We start from the raw sequence: 16,713 nt of genomic DNA, 5'->3' as shown, positions 1-16,713 counted from the left end.
TGAGGTCAGACCACACTGATCAACAACCACAGATCAAAGACCACTGATCAATGCCCATGAGTACTATTCATAGAGTTGGGGAATGGTTGCAATCACAGCATTGTATGATGGTGAAAGATGTCCCCTCCTCGATTCAGAGGAACTCTTTCCCTTTTCACATAAATGGCCTCCTTGACTCCCCACTCAAACTAGCAAACTAGTGTTTAAACACAACGTCCACAGATGAACACAATCAACTCCTTGGGGCTCTCCTTGTGTTGTGGTGTCATGTGTCGCATGCAAATGATGTAACCGGAGACTCTGCTGCGTTACTATTAAGACTTCACGCACGTTCGTGGTATATTGATTGTAACGAGCCGATCCAAGTAGGTACTAATAAAAAAAATTGCTAACAAAGACTCAAAAACAAAGGCAATCCCAACTGATTTTACTGTAACGTATAAAGTATCATAAGACAAGATCTTATTATGGTCATGACTACATTTTACATTCTGCCAACTCTGAGGTAAACAGCAGAACTACAGTTCTGTGCAGAAGTCTTGAGCCACCCACCTGTTTTATATTTTGTTTCGAAGAATTCAGAATTTGTATTTTTAAATATCTATAGGCAATAGTTTTACAGACATTATTAAGCTCTTTCAAAGTTTTTCTTTGGACATTAGGTGCTTTTTTTTTCCAGTTTTCAGTCCAGTCCTTGTACCTAATCATTTTCAGAAGAATGTTTTAACACTGGCCAATGACTCATGCAGGCATAAAAAGGCACCCAACTCAACCAATGAAGGATAATGATAACAATGTTATAAAAACTGACAAAACACAATTTTAGAAATAAGAAGGAAAAATCCAGCGAAGACCTAAAAGTCCTCCTTTGAAATGCATCTGATCTTTCAGTCATTTACTGTTTGACCACGACTCAGTAATGACTTCCATGGAGTGTGGCTATCAAGAAGCCATTCTTAAGAAAGGGAAACAAGAAGAAGAGCTTGAGGTAAGCCAAATTGCACAAAAACGGGACTGAAAATCAGGGGTATCAGGACTTATATACAGCTGGACAGAATTGTTAGCCCGCTATGTAAATATAATTTTTAAGCACACGTTTTAACAGTACTTGGAAAATACTTGAATTTTTTCCCCCCAGTACCATCACTTTGGTCTTCTGGAGGTAGTTCTTCACCACGAGTTATATATGATTTGGCTCCTTGTCAGGTTGGAAGACAAAGCAACAACCCAGAACCACTTTTACTATGGACTGCATGAGTTTTTCTGTTAAAATCTTCACATTTCCCTCTTTCTTCATGATTTCATCGACCATGATGAGTTTTCCCACTTCCACACTTGCTGCAGCATCCCCATAGTTTGGTGTGAGGACAGTATGCTTTGGGTTGCACACATCTCCCTTCTTTCTACAAACATAACCAATGTCTTTGGCCAAAGAGCTAGAATTTTGTCTCATTTGATCAAAGGACACATTTCCTACCTCTGCCAGTATGATGGCTGCATGCAGCCACACAACTGAAATACTCTGTTACCTGGAGCTGGTTTAAGTGCAGAGGCAACAGAATGGACTTAACCATCTGTTGTGACGATTCAGGGGGGAATGGGGTTTCTTCTTGTATTATGTTTAGCTATTGCTTTGTGGTTTTCCCCTTTTATTTATACAATAGTTCATTCAGTCACTATATAAGTGGAGCTGTCTCTCATTTGGGGAAGTCTGTTTGTTGAATTATGATATTTTGTACTTTTTTTGAGTATAATTTTGTTTAGTTAACCTCTTTTATGGGCCCACTTAATTATTAATATGGCTTGTTTCTGTCATTTAATTTTTGTAATAATTTTGTCTTTTTTGGAGGGTATAGTAAAACCTATTTCTTGAAGTGCATGTATGTTCTCATAGCCAGGTTTGCTCTGTACTGGGTGGCTCACTTCCTCATGTTCCTCAAACTTGGAAATGTTACAACTTTTTATATTCAACTGCTTTGTGGGCATCAATAAGTCTTTTTCTAAAGTCTAAATTGATTTTATTTCTTTCTGGCCTGATGCTTTCTCAAGTGACAGCTCAGACATTTTTTCTACTGTATAAATAAGATAAATCCCAGTTTTAACTCGAAGCTTTGGTCATTTTAAAGTCAAAGCACATCATTGCATAGCAGTGGTTTGGGCTACGGCTCAATGGAAAAGGTCAATTTTTCAGAGGGATAATAATACTGACCCCAGGCATTTTTGGGTTTTTTTCTGAAATTATTCTTTCAATATGTGCAAATAAAAATATTTTGTGCTTTCTAAAGAAACCTAATGTATTTAGAAATGCTCGTTTGAAAATCTCTTCTGTTAAAAAAAAAAAAAAAAAGTACTTGGGAAATTTTGACATCAACTTGAAATTTCGTAGTGGGAGTAATCATTTTGTTCTTATCTGTACGCAGAATAAGAACAAAAGCAATCTATAAAACACGGTGAAGACTGTAATGGTTTAGGTCTGCATGGCTCTTCAGTGGAGTTATGAACATGGAAATGTACAATTAGATTTTTATCCACCATCCACTACCACCTGGAAAGCAACTGATTGGCAATGGCTTCATTTTTTAGCATGACAATGGTCACAAATATGACACCGATGCTGTAAAAATAACAAGGTTTCTACACGTACCAAGATAGAAAATGTCTAAACTATTTGCTGCACATATACTTTCATAGCAAAAAATCTAAATGAAGCATGGATCAAGACTTTTGCACGGTACTGAGTTTTCTCTCAGGTGGTAACGTTGCAGCAACATAACCACAATGTTCAAAGTTTGATTCTAGCTTTGTGAGTGCAGTATGTCAACACAACATTGCATTCACTTTGAAAGTTGTCTTGCAATCTCATTAGTAAATATGTCTCTAAACATTGCTTAACATCTTTAATAGACAAACACATGAACTCCAGCACCAATCTGTTCATTTTAACCCTGTTGTAAGTACAGTATCTAAAGCTAAATGTACTGGTGTTTATACACTGCAATTTTCTAGTCTTACTGATCACTCAAAACAGGGCTGCTGAAATCTATTATAAAACCAGCGTTAATCTTAGTCCTTGATGTTTGCAAAGATGTTGATAAACACTGGGCTTTAACATTATCTAAAGAACATAATTACTTACACCACAGGTACAGTGACACACCACCAGGTATTGCTGAATGGGCTCTTTTTCCATAAAGGCTGCGAGCGATGGACATAGCTCAGGGAGATTACCACTGGTAAATGACAGAACAACAATAAGAAAAGTTCGATTTTAAAAAAGAAAACACAATCACTCATCTTTAACATGGGAGTTTTACTGATCATCTCGTGATTATCAAAACAATCTGTGTTCAAAATCCATCCATCCATCCATCCATCCATCTTCATCCGCTTTATCCGGGGCCGGGTCGCGGGGGCAGCAGCCTAAGCAAAGAAGCCCAGACCTCCCTCTCCCAGCCACCTCCTCCAGCTTATCCGGGGGAACACCAAGGCGTTCCCAGGCCAGCTGAGAGATATAATCTCTCCAGCGTGTCCTGGGTCTGCCCCGGGGCCTCCTCCCGGTGGGACATGCCTGGAACACCTCACCCATCCTTGTCAGATGCCCGAACCACCTCAGCTGGCTCCTTTCGATGTGGAGCAGCAGCAGCTCTACTCTGAGCCCCTCCCGGACGGCCGAACTTCTCACCCCATCTTTAAGGGAGAGGCCAGCCACCCTTCGGAGGAAGCTCATTTCTGCCGCTTGTATCCGCGATCTCGTTCTTTCGGTCACTACCCACAGCTCGTGGCCATAGGTGAGGGTAGGGACGTAGATCGACCGGTAAATTGAGAGCTTCGCTTTTACACTCAGCTCCCTCTTCACCACGACGGACCGGTGCAGCGTCCGCATTACTGCAGCTGCAGCCCCAATCCGTCTGTCGATCTCCGGTTTCCTTCTCCCATCACTCACAAACAAGACCCCGAGATACTTGAACTCCTCCACTTGGGGCAGGAACTCATCCCCGACCCGGAGTGGGCACTCCACCCTTTTCCGGCTGAGAACCATGGCCTCAGATTTGGAGGTGCTGATCCTCATTCCCGCTGCTTCACACTCGGCTGCGAACCGTTCCAGTGCGAGCTGGAGGCCCTCACCCGATGAAGCCAACAGAACCACATCATCTGCAAAAATCAGAGATGAGATTCTGAGGCCACCAAAGCGAAAGCCCTCCGCCACTTGGCTGCGCCTAGAAATCCTGTCCATAAAAATTATGAACAGAACCGGAGACAAAGGGCAGCCCTGGCGGAGCCCATCACCCACCGGGAACGAGTCCGACTTATTGCCGGCAATGCGAACTCTTGCAACGGTTGTATTGGGATCGAATGGCCCGTAGCAATGGGCCAGACACCCCATACATTTTGAACACACACCAAGTATGGGTGAGTTCAAAATGTTCATTTTTTTTTTTTTTCAAACTACCTCTCTGAAAATGGGCCACGTCCACATGTACATGGGTATTTTTGAAAACGCAGGATTTTCTATGTGTTTGCACCTTTCGTCCACATGTGTACGGTGTTTTTGATCACTGAAAACTAAGATTTCTAAAAAACTCCTGCCAGGGTGGAGGTTTTCAAAAACTCAGTTTTTGCGTTTGTGTGGACGAGGAAAACTGAGATTTAGTCATGCAACGTCAGAGGTGTGAGCCTCTTTTGACGTGACGTTATTGTTTACATGAGATTAATTTCTACAATTGCGGATATAGACAAAATACTATTGGTGTTAATCTATGTGCAGTTTTTACACACTTACATATACACACACACTTACTGTCCCTCCGTTTAGAAAGGCAGAGGCGTCAGAGTGAACTTCGCACATGGCTTATACATTCAACCAGTGTTGGGAAGGTTACATTTTAAAATGTATTCCACTACAGATTACAGATTACATGCCCCAAAATGTATTTTGTAACATATTCCGTTACGTTACTCAATGAGAGTAACATATTCAGAATACTTTGGATTACTTAATATATTATCATGCTTTAGAACTACATGAATGTACTATTGCTGTGATTTATTACTATCACTGAAGGCTACTCGCCATACCAATACCAACTAGATATTTAAATCTTAATATAAATGAGTAACAGTAGGTGGACATTAGGTAAGGCTGCACTTTTTGCAGCGATCTCGTATAGAAAACTATTCCGCGTGTATATAAAACAGGTCCGCGGCTTTGAACCGTAGTAAAGGGACCTCTGGCTAATACGGGCTTGTAGCTGAAAACTAGCTTTACTTTGTTGTCTGGGTCAACTTTGCAAGCGAAAGACAGAGAGAGGCGTTGAAAGACTGCTTCAACGGAACTTATTGTTTCGGAGGAAAACACGAACACGGTGTACAGTCGAGTCTTAACAGCTTACTTACAACTGGGCTCGTCAGGCACTCTTCTTGGCTGCAGTGGTTATTATTATATTTACATGCTCACAGACACATAACGGATATGACAGTCCATTCTCGCTGCAGCACGGACTACACTACCCATGAGGATACATTCTTTAAGGCTATGCCTGTAACACTCTGCCTATTGCCTTCATTTTAAATACTTTTTTGAATAATAAAATTTTTTTTTTTTTTAAATTCCGTAAGTAGAGGTGACATGGGCCGTGAGATTGAGACACAGACATTAGAGCCTCTTAATGGTTGTATTCTGAGTACCACCCTTTTAAACAGTAAATGTAATACAGTTACTCATATTTTGTATTTTAAATACGTAACGGTGGTACATGTAATCCGTTACTCCCCAACACTGCATAAAACACAGCCGCTTAATGTATGTATGCTGTATCCATTTTGTTCATTCCTAAGCTGTGAGTCTACACCAACCTGTCTTTAGTTATTAGCATTTGAAATGTTGAAGGCACCCCCCCAAGAAGACGGAGGGAAGCCCTATCCCTAGCAGAGCACAGTGTGGGTAAAAAAAAAAAAAAAAAAAAAAAGAGAAAAAAAAAAAGCAGTTTCAGGTGATTTGGGCAAACCTAAGCTCCGAGAACAGAATAAAAATTGTTTTATGGTCCCGCAAATTGACCAGAGGGAGGAAAGGGGTTTTCATTTACTAAAGACGCGCTCCAGTGGAATACTCTAAGATCCTGACTGCCGTTGTCATAGAGCTCACAAACTGCTTTAAGACATCATAAAAATCTAAAGGACACTTGTACATATCTATGAAGGCGCTCTTACCTGTGTGCAAGACAAGAAACCCTGCCATGATCTTCTGCGTCATCAGCAGACCGTTAGACAGTTCAAAGAACCACTGAGGTGCACTAGGTGAAACGCTGCAGATATATGGAAATATATTTGTTTTTAACATGTTGCTTACTTGTTCTTCATTATTGCTAATCTAACTGCATTGTAATTAATTTTAGCATTAAGTCTATGAGTGGAACAGCTATGGACTGTTGCAGGTTATTGTTACTCCTACCTCTTTGCAAATATATTACAGGAGGCAGTGGTGTTGTCTGAGGAGTTCAGGTTGCAGTGTGACAAACTGCTCAGGCAGACCGCTTGTAGGCTAAACCCAAAGGCCAACAGGTAGGCACACATAGTCAGGCCAAACTTCAACAGGAAACAGCCAAGGAAGTAGTTCTGAGTCTGGTTAAAGAGGTTGGCAAACAGACATACACAAATTCATCCAAGATTTCAGTAGCTGATCTGGTAATGTAGCTGTTCCTTTTCAAATCACTTTATCAGCTAATGTTACAAAATAGCCATCAGATTCATGTATGGCTAATTGTATCTTGCTTGCCAAGGTTATTGCTAGTAAGACAGCAAATACTAGCCTAGCCTGCCAAATGACTTCAATAGTTAATGTGATCCTTCATATGAACTTACCCATAAATTCTAAAGTCAAATGACTGAACAAAACAAAGATTTATAACCACTTTCTTCAGTAGTACCGCAAAATATAGAATGGCTAGTTATTACTAGCTGTTGTAACTCTTTTATTCAGTGTGATTGTTTTTTAATGTTACTCTTAATTGATCTGTTATTGTATATTTTTCACATGTTCGTATGGGATATTGTATTTGTTTTAAATGTTATGTACATGTATTTTGACTTTAGTTGCCATGATGCCAGGTTTCTCTTGGAAATGAGATTTTTAATCTCAATGAGATTTTTTTACCTGGATAAATAAAGGACTAGTAAAATAAAAAATAAAAACCAAGCTATGCAACATGTATTTTGCAATAGTAGCTGCAACTTTGTTGTCATATGACTGATGCTGAGGAAAACAGTAGACGAAATAGTCCACCATTACAGTGCAGGACATTTTTGTGCATGTCTTGTAATTTGCCAGTTGTAACTGTTATGGTCGTGTCTATAATTAATTCTTTCTCTGAGGTTGAGCAGAGTTTCTTTAAGTAGATTTTATTAAGCATTCATTTGAGTGGATACAGGAAATAGATACACTGTGTGAACAATAAAAACCTGAATAATATCACATGAGTATACTCTATTTCTCATACTTGATACTACCTTCTTTGGGATTGCGTCCAGGTTCTTCCCTGTGGCAACTGTCATAACTGTACTATCAGGTGGCTTTCCCAAAAGTGACACACTGCCAACAGAGAACAAATTAGAACCAGTTTCTTCACGAAACAACAAAATAACAATGAATTATTAGTTTCTAGATATTTACAGTATGTATGTACCTTAGCAGAGGGCAGCTGAAGCATGACACCCAGAGGATGTCAGTGGTGTTCATGGGAGGAGGAAGTTGAGCTAAGCAGGCTAAGAACTGTAACACCAGAAGCACATCATGCAGTAAATTACACAGAAATAGGAAGATGTTTAATGCAGTGTAAACAGGCACATCTTCAGAATTTATGAATCTTCCCTTCTCACCTGGATGATAACCAGACTGAGTTGACACTGCAGCAGAAAGAGGAAGCACTTGCGAATGCCGTAGGTTGTGTGTCGTGCCTGCAACACATTCAGCCAAAGGCAGATACATTTATAAATGTAACATTACTCTTAGACTGATCGGGTACACAAGGGCCTGTGTGCATCTAACCTGTTCTATGAGTTTGACCATGCTCACACTCTCTCCTTGGTGGAAGGTAACAGAACAGCCCATGCTGTTGAGCTGTCCAGACAGCCTCAATGGAGACAGTCCTTCGACCTCTCCATTAAATCCTCCCCCAGTGGCATAGCCAAAAGTCTCCCACAAACACTGAGATGGATACAAAGGGTCCAAAGCAATGCTGTAAAACAGAGGTCAGGTGGCGCGATTAAGTCTCAGCTTTGACTGGACAATTCAAAGAAACAGAGTACTGAAGCAATTACAAGCTCATTTTTTTGCTGATGAGTAAACCATCATCTCCAGCACACTGCAGCTGGAGTCTGATTAAGAGACTTGTCCATTCATTCTTCCAACTTTGCATTGGATTTCTAAAACTATAAGTCACTTGCTTAAAGGAGACCTGTTTTATTCTAGTTTGGCCAGGTGCAGTATACAGGATACACTGTGGCATGAAAGTGTTTTTGAATTAATCTGCAAATATTCCAAATGATTTATTATCTCTTTGGTAGTCCTTGTTCTGCTTTGCAGCCTCAGTTAGCCCCATATTAGAAAAAGAATTACTGTAGCTAACTGCAGTCAGTGACAGAGTTGTGACAACCTACTGCAGAGGCAGTTGATTCTATGTTATGATTGCGCATTTTATTATTAGCATACCTTAGGTCACTCTGAAGGAACAGGCGGCTATTGCGGAAATTGCCAGCGCTCCCCAGACAGCACGTAACCTCCCTGTTTTCCTGCATGATCGTGATCATCTCACACATGGCTGAAAGGAAGTGATACAGGCATGTGGATCGTTGGTTCACTTTTGTTAAACTTTACTCAGAATACTAAGTAGTAATGTACTGGACATCTTGTACACAATATGGTACCCATATGTAAGATAAGACTTACTTTCAGGCGTACAGTCTGTGAAGAGTGGCACCAAAAGAGGCACATTATCAATGTTCTTCAAATGAGGACGAACCTGGTGGATCCCACGAGGTAACTTGGCCTTTACAAAATATATGGAAGCAATACATAAAACACAAGACTGAGCAGACTTTGCTTTTGCCTCTGTGGGCTAGAACAGTAGTTTCACTGGTTAAGAGCAAATTACCCTGTTACAGTCCTCCAGGAAGCTGGGGACATCGCTATCTGTGGGCTGGAAACTGGCCAGGTCAGAGTGAGCTTCCTCTTCTGGTAGCAGGGGACCTTCTGCTTCATCCCGAGAATCTGTGTTACAGAAAAAATATAGTGTGGCTTCCTCTACACTTATTAAGAAGCATTACTGAAAAAAAACAAAAAAAACAACGAAAAACACCAAAAGATAAGATAAGATAAGATAAGATAGAACTTTATTAATCCCTCGGGTGGGTTCCTCTGGGAAATTCGACTTCCAAAAAAAAAAAAGCACAGCAACGACCGAAGTACATTTACTCATACACTCTTAAGATACACAGTATATTGCATACAGTATGTTGTATACAGCAGCGGTCCCCAACCTTTTTTGCGCCACGGACCGGTTTATGCCCGACAATATTTTCACGGACCGGCCTTTAAGGTGTCGCGGATAAATACAACAAAATAAAACTAGTACCGGTACCAAAAAAAAAGAAGATTTATTCATAACACACGTGAAAAGACCCAGGAAAACGGAGTTAACGATAAAAACGATAAAAACGATAACAAACTAATGCTGAAAACCGATAAAAACCCTGAAAACTATACATTTCACACCTGAGCCTCAACTCTCGCGGCCCGGTACCAAACGACTCACGGACCGGTACCGGTCTGAGACCCGGGGATTGAGGACCGCTGATATACAGTACTAAACTGATTTTTTGCTGAGAAGGAACCCAATACTTCGAGAAAGGAGACTGTAAGTGGTTTTATAGATATAACAGAGATACGGCTGGGCTGCCATAAATTGCTTTACCTCATAGGAAAACACGCATTGCCAGCTATTTTTCCCTCCCACTGAGTTAGGGAGGGGACATTTAGTGTGTATGTGGCAGAGTGTGAAGCACTGAGAATTAAAAGTAGCACCTCATGGTTCTCAGCCAGAAAAGGGTGGAGGACCCACTCTGGGTCAGGGATGAGTTGCTGACCCAGGTAGAGAAGTTTAATTATCTCAGGGTCTTGTTCACGAGTGAGGAAAGAGGGGAGCAGAGATTAACAGACAGACTAGTGCTTTAGCTGCAGTGATGCAGACACTACTGGTGCATCACGGTGAAGAGAGAGCAGAGTGGAAGTGCACAGCTCTTGATCTACCTTCATGAAGTGTTTGACAGTTTGGGTAATTGTGTTCTTTCAGATGTGGTTGTACATTTAGATATTAGTTGCTTTTTGCATTACCTCGTTCTGGGTGGATATTATGTTGTTGTATCCTGTTACGACAGTACCTAATAATTCTGTTTCTAGCGACATGAGAGACCTCACATTGGTTAATTGGAACGTAAAAGGTCTTGGACACGTGGTTAAGAAGGGTCATGTCCTTTCACACCTTAAATTTTTGGAAGAAGAAATTATCTTCCTCAAAGAAACGCATGCTAGTGCAGCTGAACAGCACAGGTTGAGAGCAAATTAGGTTTCTCAGGTTTTTCAGGCTCCATTTACTTATAAATCTAGAGGTGTGCCAATCCTCAGTTGTACAAATATTCTCTTTAGAGTGGAGGCCACAAAGTCTGATCCATATCATAGATACTTTTGGTTACTCTACCAAATGCTTTTCTAATTATTTATGCTCCTGATGTTGATGCTCTTTTTTTTTGAGTTTTGATATTATTCCTTCATCTAATTCCAACATTGCATTTGGAAGTAGAGTCAACTGTTATCTTGAGCCCATTCTTGACAGCCTACCCACTCCCAATCATTTTCCAGAACAGATTTTAAATGAGTTAATTAAATCAAAATATTTGGTGGATATTTGGAGATTTCCAATTATTCCAACTTTTGAAAGAGCCATGTTTTTTTCCCTTTTGAATATTTATTGTAAATAAGACAGAAATACTTCTTATTCGATTACTTGTTGGAATAATCAACAGTTTACTTGATTACTAAAATAATTGATAGCTGCTACACTATTAATGACTAAATATATAATCAGCCTTTAAAATTGTTCCCATTACTAATAACACGAATATTAACTCAAACTTGTCAGAAACACGGGTACCTTGGTTCAAATCCTCATGCAGGGAGCCATGACTGGGGCTTGATGGAGCTCCATCACAGGGACCGTCTCCGTTTGGTGTCAGAGAGATATGACAGTTCCAGCCTGTCTCTAAACCCATCTTCTCTGCAAACACCTGCACAAATCCAAAGGAGCCGTCTCAAATTTATAGTAGATTATAGCAGTATACTAGACTATATATAGACACTACTATATAGTAGTATCCAGTATTTTAGTAGGTTTTTCCAAACAAATCTGAAAATTTTCTTCAGGTCATAAACTGTGACCTTGTGTGAGAGCACACCTGTCTAAAGTGAAACACGCAATGTCATTTGCTGTTAGACCCTCATCAAATCTTTTTAGATGACGGAGAACGGTAATTAGCAGTAATTAAATAAGTTACCACCTTTGTCCTATTTGTCTGTAAATGAGCAAAAACTTATAGATACTTATAGATAATAGAAATACTAAATAAATAAGTTAAAACTAAATAAGTAAGCTTTTAGTTGCAATGATTAAGAGCTTGACTGTACTCACCTTGCTGCGGAGCTCATCCTCCATGGAAAAGTAAACAAAGCGGATGCAAGCAGTGACGAGGGCATCAATGAGACGGACCGTGTCTAGCCTTGCCTGGAACTGGGATGACACCATTCCCATAAAGATCTGCCCGCTTAGGGCCTGAACACAGTCGTCACGCTCCACACCCTCACCTATACCTTCTGTGAGCACGACGGGAAAGAGGAAAGAGAGGGTAACTAAACAATGTAACATCTGTCTAAAGTCAGAGAAATCTCTTTATCCATACAATTTTGCAATTTACAGTCACTTCCAAGACATGTAGAATCAAAACTTACTAACTCACTTGTATGCAGTGATTGCCAAGTAAGTAAAAAGCATCTGTCCAAGTCATGGTCTTTGATAAACAAGTCAAACTACTGAACCTTGGATAACAGCAATTGAGCTTTGCAGTGACAACATATTTCCTTTAATTCTTGTACAGTTTTGTCTTGCTCAAATGCAAAACCACCCATTTCATCAGTGTCACAGTCCATACCATCTGAGCTCCAGCTGTTCCTGCAGGAGTTGTGTTTGATGGGAGTCGTGGAGGGCAACTCTAGTCCAGAAAACAGACAGGGACCAGGAGCCAGTTCCATACATTTCCCATTCAGCTGGCTAGACAGAGATACTTGCATGGGTTTATACGCAAAAGCTGAGCAGTAACCTGATAGACAGGCACGTTGGTAGAAGTCCAGGACCTTCTTTCTGTGACACAGGAACCAAAGGATGAAATGAAAACTTTCCAAATTCACTGTGTGCATTTGGAAAGTGTAACTATGTTGACTTCAAGCACAAACAAAAAGCCAAAGACAGACCTGTCTGAGCCTGAGAGGGGGTAGATATCAGTTCCATCCCAGAAGTCAGTGCAGGCCTCCAGGATAAGGTCAGCTGAACCATGTGACAGCATCTGGACATTATCTAACAGTGCATAAAAGCATTATCAAGAAAGAAAACAATAAAACATTATGGTACTGTTTGGCCAAAGGGAGGATTGGAGAGAAACATATACAGGAACATGGATTATGTGCAGGGAATAAAGAGATGGTGCTGAACATTTTATTAAAACTGCATCATAAAACCCAAAACAATAATAGTGTGCTGACTCACTGGATGAAGAGTCTCGTACGAACAGAGAGATGAGATGGGAGATGGGAGGCTGGCGTTTGGTGAAGTAATGAAGGCGGTGGGATGTGAACTCCTTGGTCTTCTCTCCAGATGGCAGCTGGTAGAGGGTCAAGTGGTTCTCCTGTTTAAACAACTCTCTCGCACCAGGGGTGAACCCTGACAAACAGACAAAAAGAAGAAAACAATGCTTCTGAATTGTTCTCTGATAGATTTTAATATCGCACTCAATCGATTCGGATGCAGTGATTTATTTAAAATTATATACCAGTGAATGAGAACATAACGTCTTGAGAAAGCTAATTTTTTGTAATTTAATTTGGTAAAGTAAAGTAAAACATATATTCTTTGTTCATTACGAGTAATGAACAAAGAATATATAATAATAGAATATATTATTTGTATAAAATCTCTCTTTTAACCCCTGTCGTGTAATATGTGCTTTTAATGCTTCTATTACTGCTGGGAGCACTTTGCACTTTACCTACATAATAATTTAGCCTACATAATCATACCACACACTCGTTACAAATTAAACACACAGATTCGACATTTGGATTTAGTGGTAAAATAAAAAATAAACCCTGGCTTGTCAGACACAGCAGGGTTAAATCAGTGGTTTTCATTTTTCCTGTTGGGTTGATAAAGGCATGTTGCTGTCGCATCATAGACTACTTGTTTCATTTGTAGAGATATGTTTACAACAATGCACTGCGGTCTGAATATTACTAGGCTATTAGGAGTGTTGCGTTTAACCATCTACATTATGCTGTAGAAATTTCAGTTTGAAATTTTTTTCCTCCCGTCTTACTCTGCATTTCTGGCAGGATCATTGACAGGGCCACTCAGAGGTTGCTTCTGGCCACATGTGGCCTGTAGGCCATTGCTTGAGTAGGCTGGGCGTAGAGGATCTGTAAAATCCTCTGTGCCACAGGATAACCATTGTTAAATAGGTTTATATCAGCATGTAACCTGTAACTTATACATTGTGTTAAATAGCGACCCACAGGCTGTTGGATATAACCAAAAGATTCAGGGAAGTCATTACTTGTTTAGTTTATATAAGAATCAGTTCTGACATGCTCACCTATAAGTCTGGAAAGCTCACAGAGCCCCCATGGAACATATACTGGCAGCACCGTGCCGTGGCTCTCCTGCAGAGCCAGGTTTGATAGATGGTCAGAGAAGCGACAGAGCTGCTTGGTGACACTGGCATTGCAGAGGTTTAGCATGATATTCAGGCCCAGTGGCTTTAGGGAGGGCAGGTGGCACTGCCAGGATTGGTCATCAAACTGGATGCTGGCAGGGTTCTGCTGGTCTTGTGACAGGCTCAGCATCTCCAGGTGGTAGTCACACACAAAGTCATCAGCCTCCACTTCAGGACAGCCCAGTGAAAAATCCTTGAGATAAGAGAAAAAAACCTGAAGCCACATACCAACTTCCTGAGTTCCTACACTTTATTTGTACTGTGCTGGTTAGTTCCCTGTCATTTTAAGTTATTTCTTATTGGTTAGCTTAAATATGTAGGCCATAGCAGCAGCAGTGAAAATTCAAACTGACAAAAAAAATTTTAATACAACATTTACATCTCAGATAACCCAAAATTTCAGTATTAATGGGACTTACTAACGTTTTCACCATCTGTTTTTAAAATTTTATGTATTAATTTTTTTTTTATTTTTTTTTTAAAGAGCTCTATATTAGAAATTTCAGTTGCAGTTTGTACCGGTGTCTGGGCATCCTCGCCTCCCTCAGTGTCATGGCTGAAGCTCACATTCGATCCAGAGTGGTGTTTAGTGCAAGTGGGTACAGGCTGGCAGTGCTGCTGAATCTGGAGAGTGTCAGATGAGAGTGCTGTTTCGTGCGACATCTCGCTGGGATCTGGCCCAACTCCCGGCTGAGGGGGGGGCTCTTTCTGCAGACAAAGCAGAGCCTCTGCCTCCTGGCCCTACCAGACAATAAAAGGTTTTCTTGTTTTTTGTTGTTTTTTTATTAAACTCTAAAATTAATTTTGGGGGGCTAAAAGCTTTGCCTAAGAGAACAAACAAACCTCTTCCCTGTCATCATCCATCTCCATTTGGCAGTATGAGTTAACAGACATGTTGTCTCTGAGGTCATCTTGACTGTTGTGTGATGGTTCCACTCGTCCACTAAAGAATAGCACAGTCTCCGGACTGGGATTTGGCCACGAAAGAATACCCTGCTTGTCCACACAACACAGAACCTGCACGCAAAACAAAAGTACAGATTATATAAACACACACTTACAGAACAAAAAGCTTCCTGAGAAAATAGCTTTCAGTGATAAGAAGAGTTCTAGGCTTTTTAACCTCTATAAAGCGCTGGCTCAGGGAAGCATTGTTTGGTCACTACTTTAGGAATTCCAAAACAGTTCCAAATATCCACACAGAAGAGTTACACACACACACACACACTGTAGTATAGGACCCATGTGCCTAAATACGTACAATTTGAAATTGCATAAGGTCCACGTCCTCGAAAATATTTTAACAGTGCTGTGAGAAAGTATTTCACCCATTCATGATTTTGTATTGGTTTTTGCAATTTCATCACACTTACATGTTTCAGATCATCAACCAAGTTTAAATGTATTGGGCAAAGATAACCTAAGTTATTAAGGGAAAAAAGCTATCCAAACCTACCTAGTAATTGGTCTTAACTTAATAACTGGTTGTGCCATCCTTGGAAGCAATAACTATAATTATTGTATCCAAAAGATATTATTTAGAATCTGTTCATTATGTAGAGAGACAACACTGGTTCATCCCTTGCATTAGGTGGTTTTTTATGCTTGAATGATTCATAGGTCAGTGTTAATTGGCAAAAAACAAACAAACAAAAATATTCCTCTGAAAATGGTACAAGGACTGAAAAAGAAGAAAAAGTTTGAAAGACAATTTCTTCCCAATCGAGAAAGGTGGATGTTCAGGGTGAATCTATAATTATTGTGCATGTCTATTATGTCAGTGTACTCTATTTCCACCTTTATGGCAGCTCGGAGTGGTGCTTCAAATTTTGGTATCAATCTGATACCGTCACCAATTTGCAAAGTATATGTTCTAATATATTTCTAAAGGTGCTATTGACATAAAATTCTCACCAGATGTCAGTAACAACCCATCGAATCCAAACATGGACAGAAATCAAAACATAGGTTTCCTTAAATTATGTGTAAGAATGAGAAATGACACAGGGAAAAGTATTGAACAGACTTACTGAAATGCATTTAACATTTTATACAAAAGCCTTTGTTGGTGATGACACCCCCGTATGGATCAAGGTTGCTCGGCTGTGTTTTGACCCATTCTTCCATACAAACGTTCTTCAAATCCTGAAGGCTCTCTTCTATCAACTCTGAGCTTTACTTCATACATGTTTAATCAGAATCAGAATACTTTATTGATCCCTGGGGGAAATTATTTTTTTGTCACAGTGCTCCATTAAAAACCAACATAAACCAACATTAAGACAAGACAGACAATACGCTAACTAAGAATAGTACAAAATATATACACACATATACACACACACATATATATACACATATATATATACACATATACATATATATACATATATACATATATACATATATATATATATATATATATATATATATATATATACACATATATATATATATATATACATATATACACACACATATATACACACACATATATACACACACATATATACACATATATATATACATATATATATATATATATATATATATACACATATACACATATATATACACATATATATACACACACACATATATATATATATATATATATATATATATATA

At 39.6% G+C, this 16,713-nt stretch overlaps 1 protein-coding gene across 8 annotated transcripts in view; it reads right to left on the bottom strand.

The window, feature by feature from the left end:
* tmem94 (transmembrane protein 94) overlaps positions 1 to 16,713 on the bottom strand; it is a 38,955-nt gene that overhangs the window by 5,638 nt on the left and 16,604 nt on the right. For 4 of the 8 annotated variants that reach the window (XM_076887194.1, XM_076887195.1, XM_076887196.1 and 1 more), the window contains 18 exons: positions 14,929 to 15,102; positions 14,605 to 14,826; positions 13,966 to 14,278; positions 12,864 to 13,037; positions 12,572 to 12,674; positions 12,253 to 12,461; positions 11,736 to 11,917; positions 11,202 to 11,334; positions 9,147 to 9,262; positions 8,942 to 9,041; positions 8,705 to 8,813; positions 8,042 to 8,231; positions 7,873 to 7,950; positions 7,680 to 7,765; positions 7,504 to 7,585; positions 6,449 to 6,618; positions 6,208 to 6,302; positions 3,252 to 4,152 (listed from right to left, as the gene is read on the bottom strand). In XM_076887194.1, the coding sequence (XP_076743309.1) occupies positions 3,332 to 4,152; positions 6,208 to 6,302; positions 6,449 to 6,618; positions 7,504 to 7,585; positions 7,680 to 7,765; positions 7,873 to 7,950; positions 8,042 to 8,231; positions 8,705 to 8,813; positions 8,942 to 9,041; positions 9,147 to 9,262; positions 11,202 to 11,334; positions 11,736 to 11,917; positions 12,253 to 12,461; positions 12,572 to 12,674; positions 12,864 to 13,037; positions 13,966 to 14,278; positions 14,605 to 14,826; positions 14,929 to 15,102 (3,357 nt within the window). In that variant the 3' untranslated portion in view covers positions 3,252 to 3,331. Of the gene's footprint in view, positions 1 to 3,136; positions 3,231 to 3,251; positions 4,153 to 6,207; positions 6,303 to 6,448; positions 6,619 to 7,503; positions 7,586 to 7,679; positions 7,766 to 7,872; positions 7,951 to 8,041; positions 8,232 to 8,704; positions 8,814 to 8,941; positions 9,042 to 9,146; positions 9,263 to 11,201; positions 11,335 to 11,735; positions 11,918 to 12,252; positions 12,462 to 12,571; positions 12,675 to 12,863; positions 13,038 to 13,965; positions 14,279 to 14,604; positions 14,827 to 14,928; positions 15,103 to 16,713 lie in introns of those variants that run through there. The other 4 variants (XM_004574269.3, XM_076887198.1, XM_004574270.3 and 1 more) reach the window with 2 other exon arrangements.

Source organism: Maylandia zebra, linkage group LG8, assembly GCF_041146795.1.
Source record: "Maylandia zebra isolate NMK-2024a linkage group LG8, Mzebra_GT3a, whole genome shotgun sequence".
NCBI classification, from domain to species: domain Eukaryota; kingdom Metazoa; phylum Chordata; class Actinopteri; order Cichliformes; family Cichlidae; genus Maylandia; species Maylandia zebra.
This window is presented reverse-complemented; position numbering and strand designations above follow the sequence as displayed.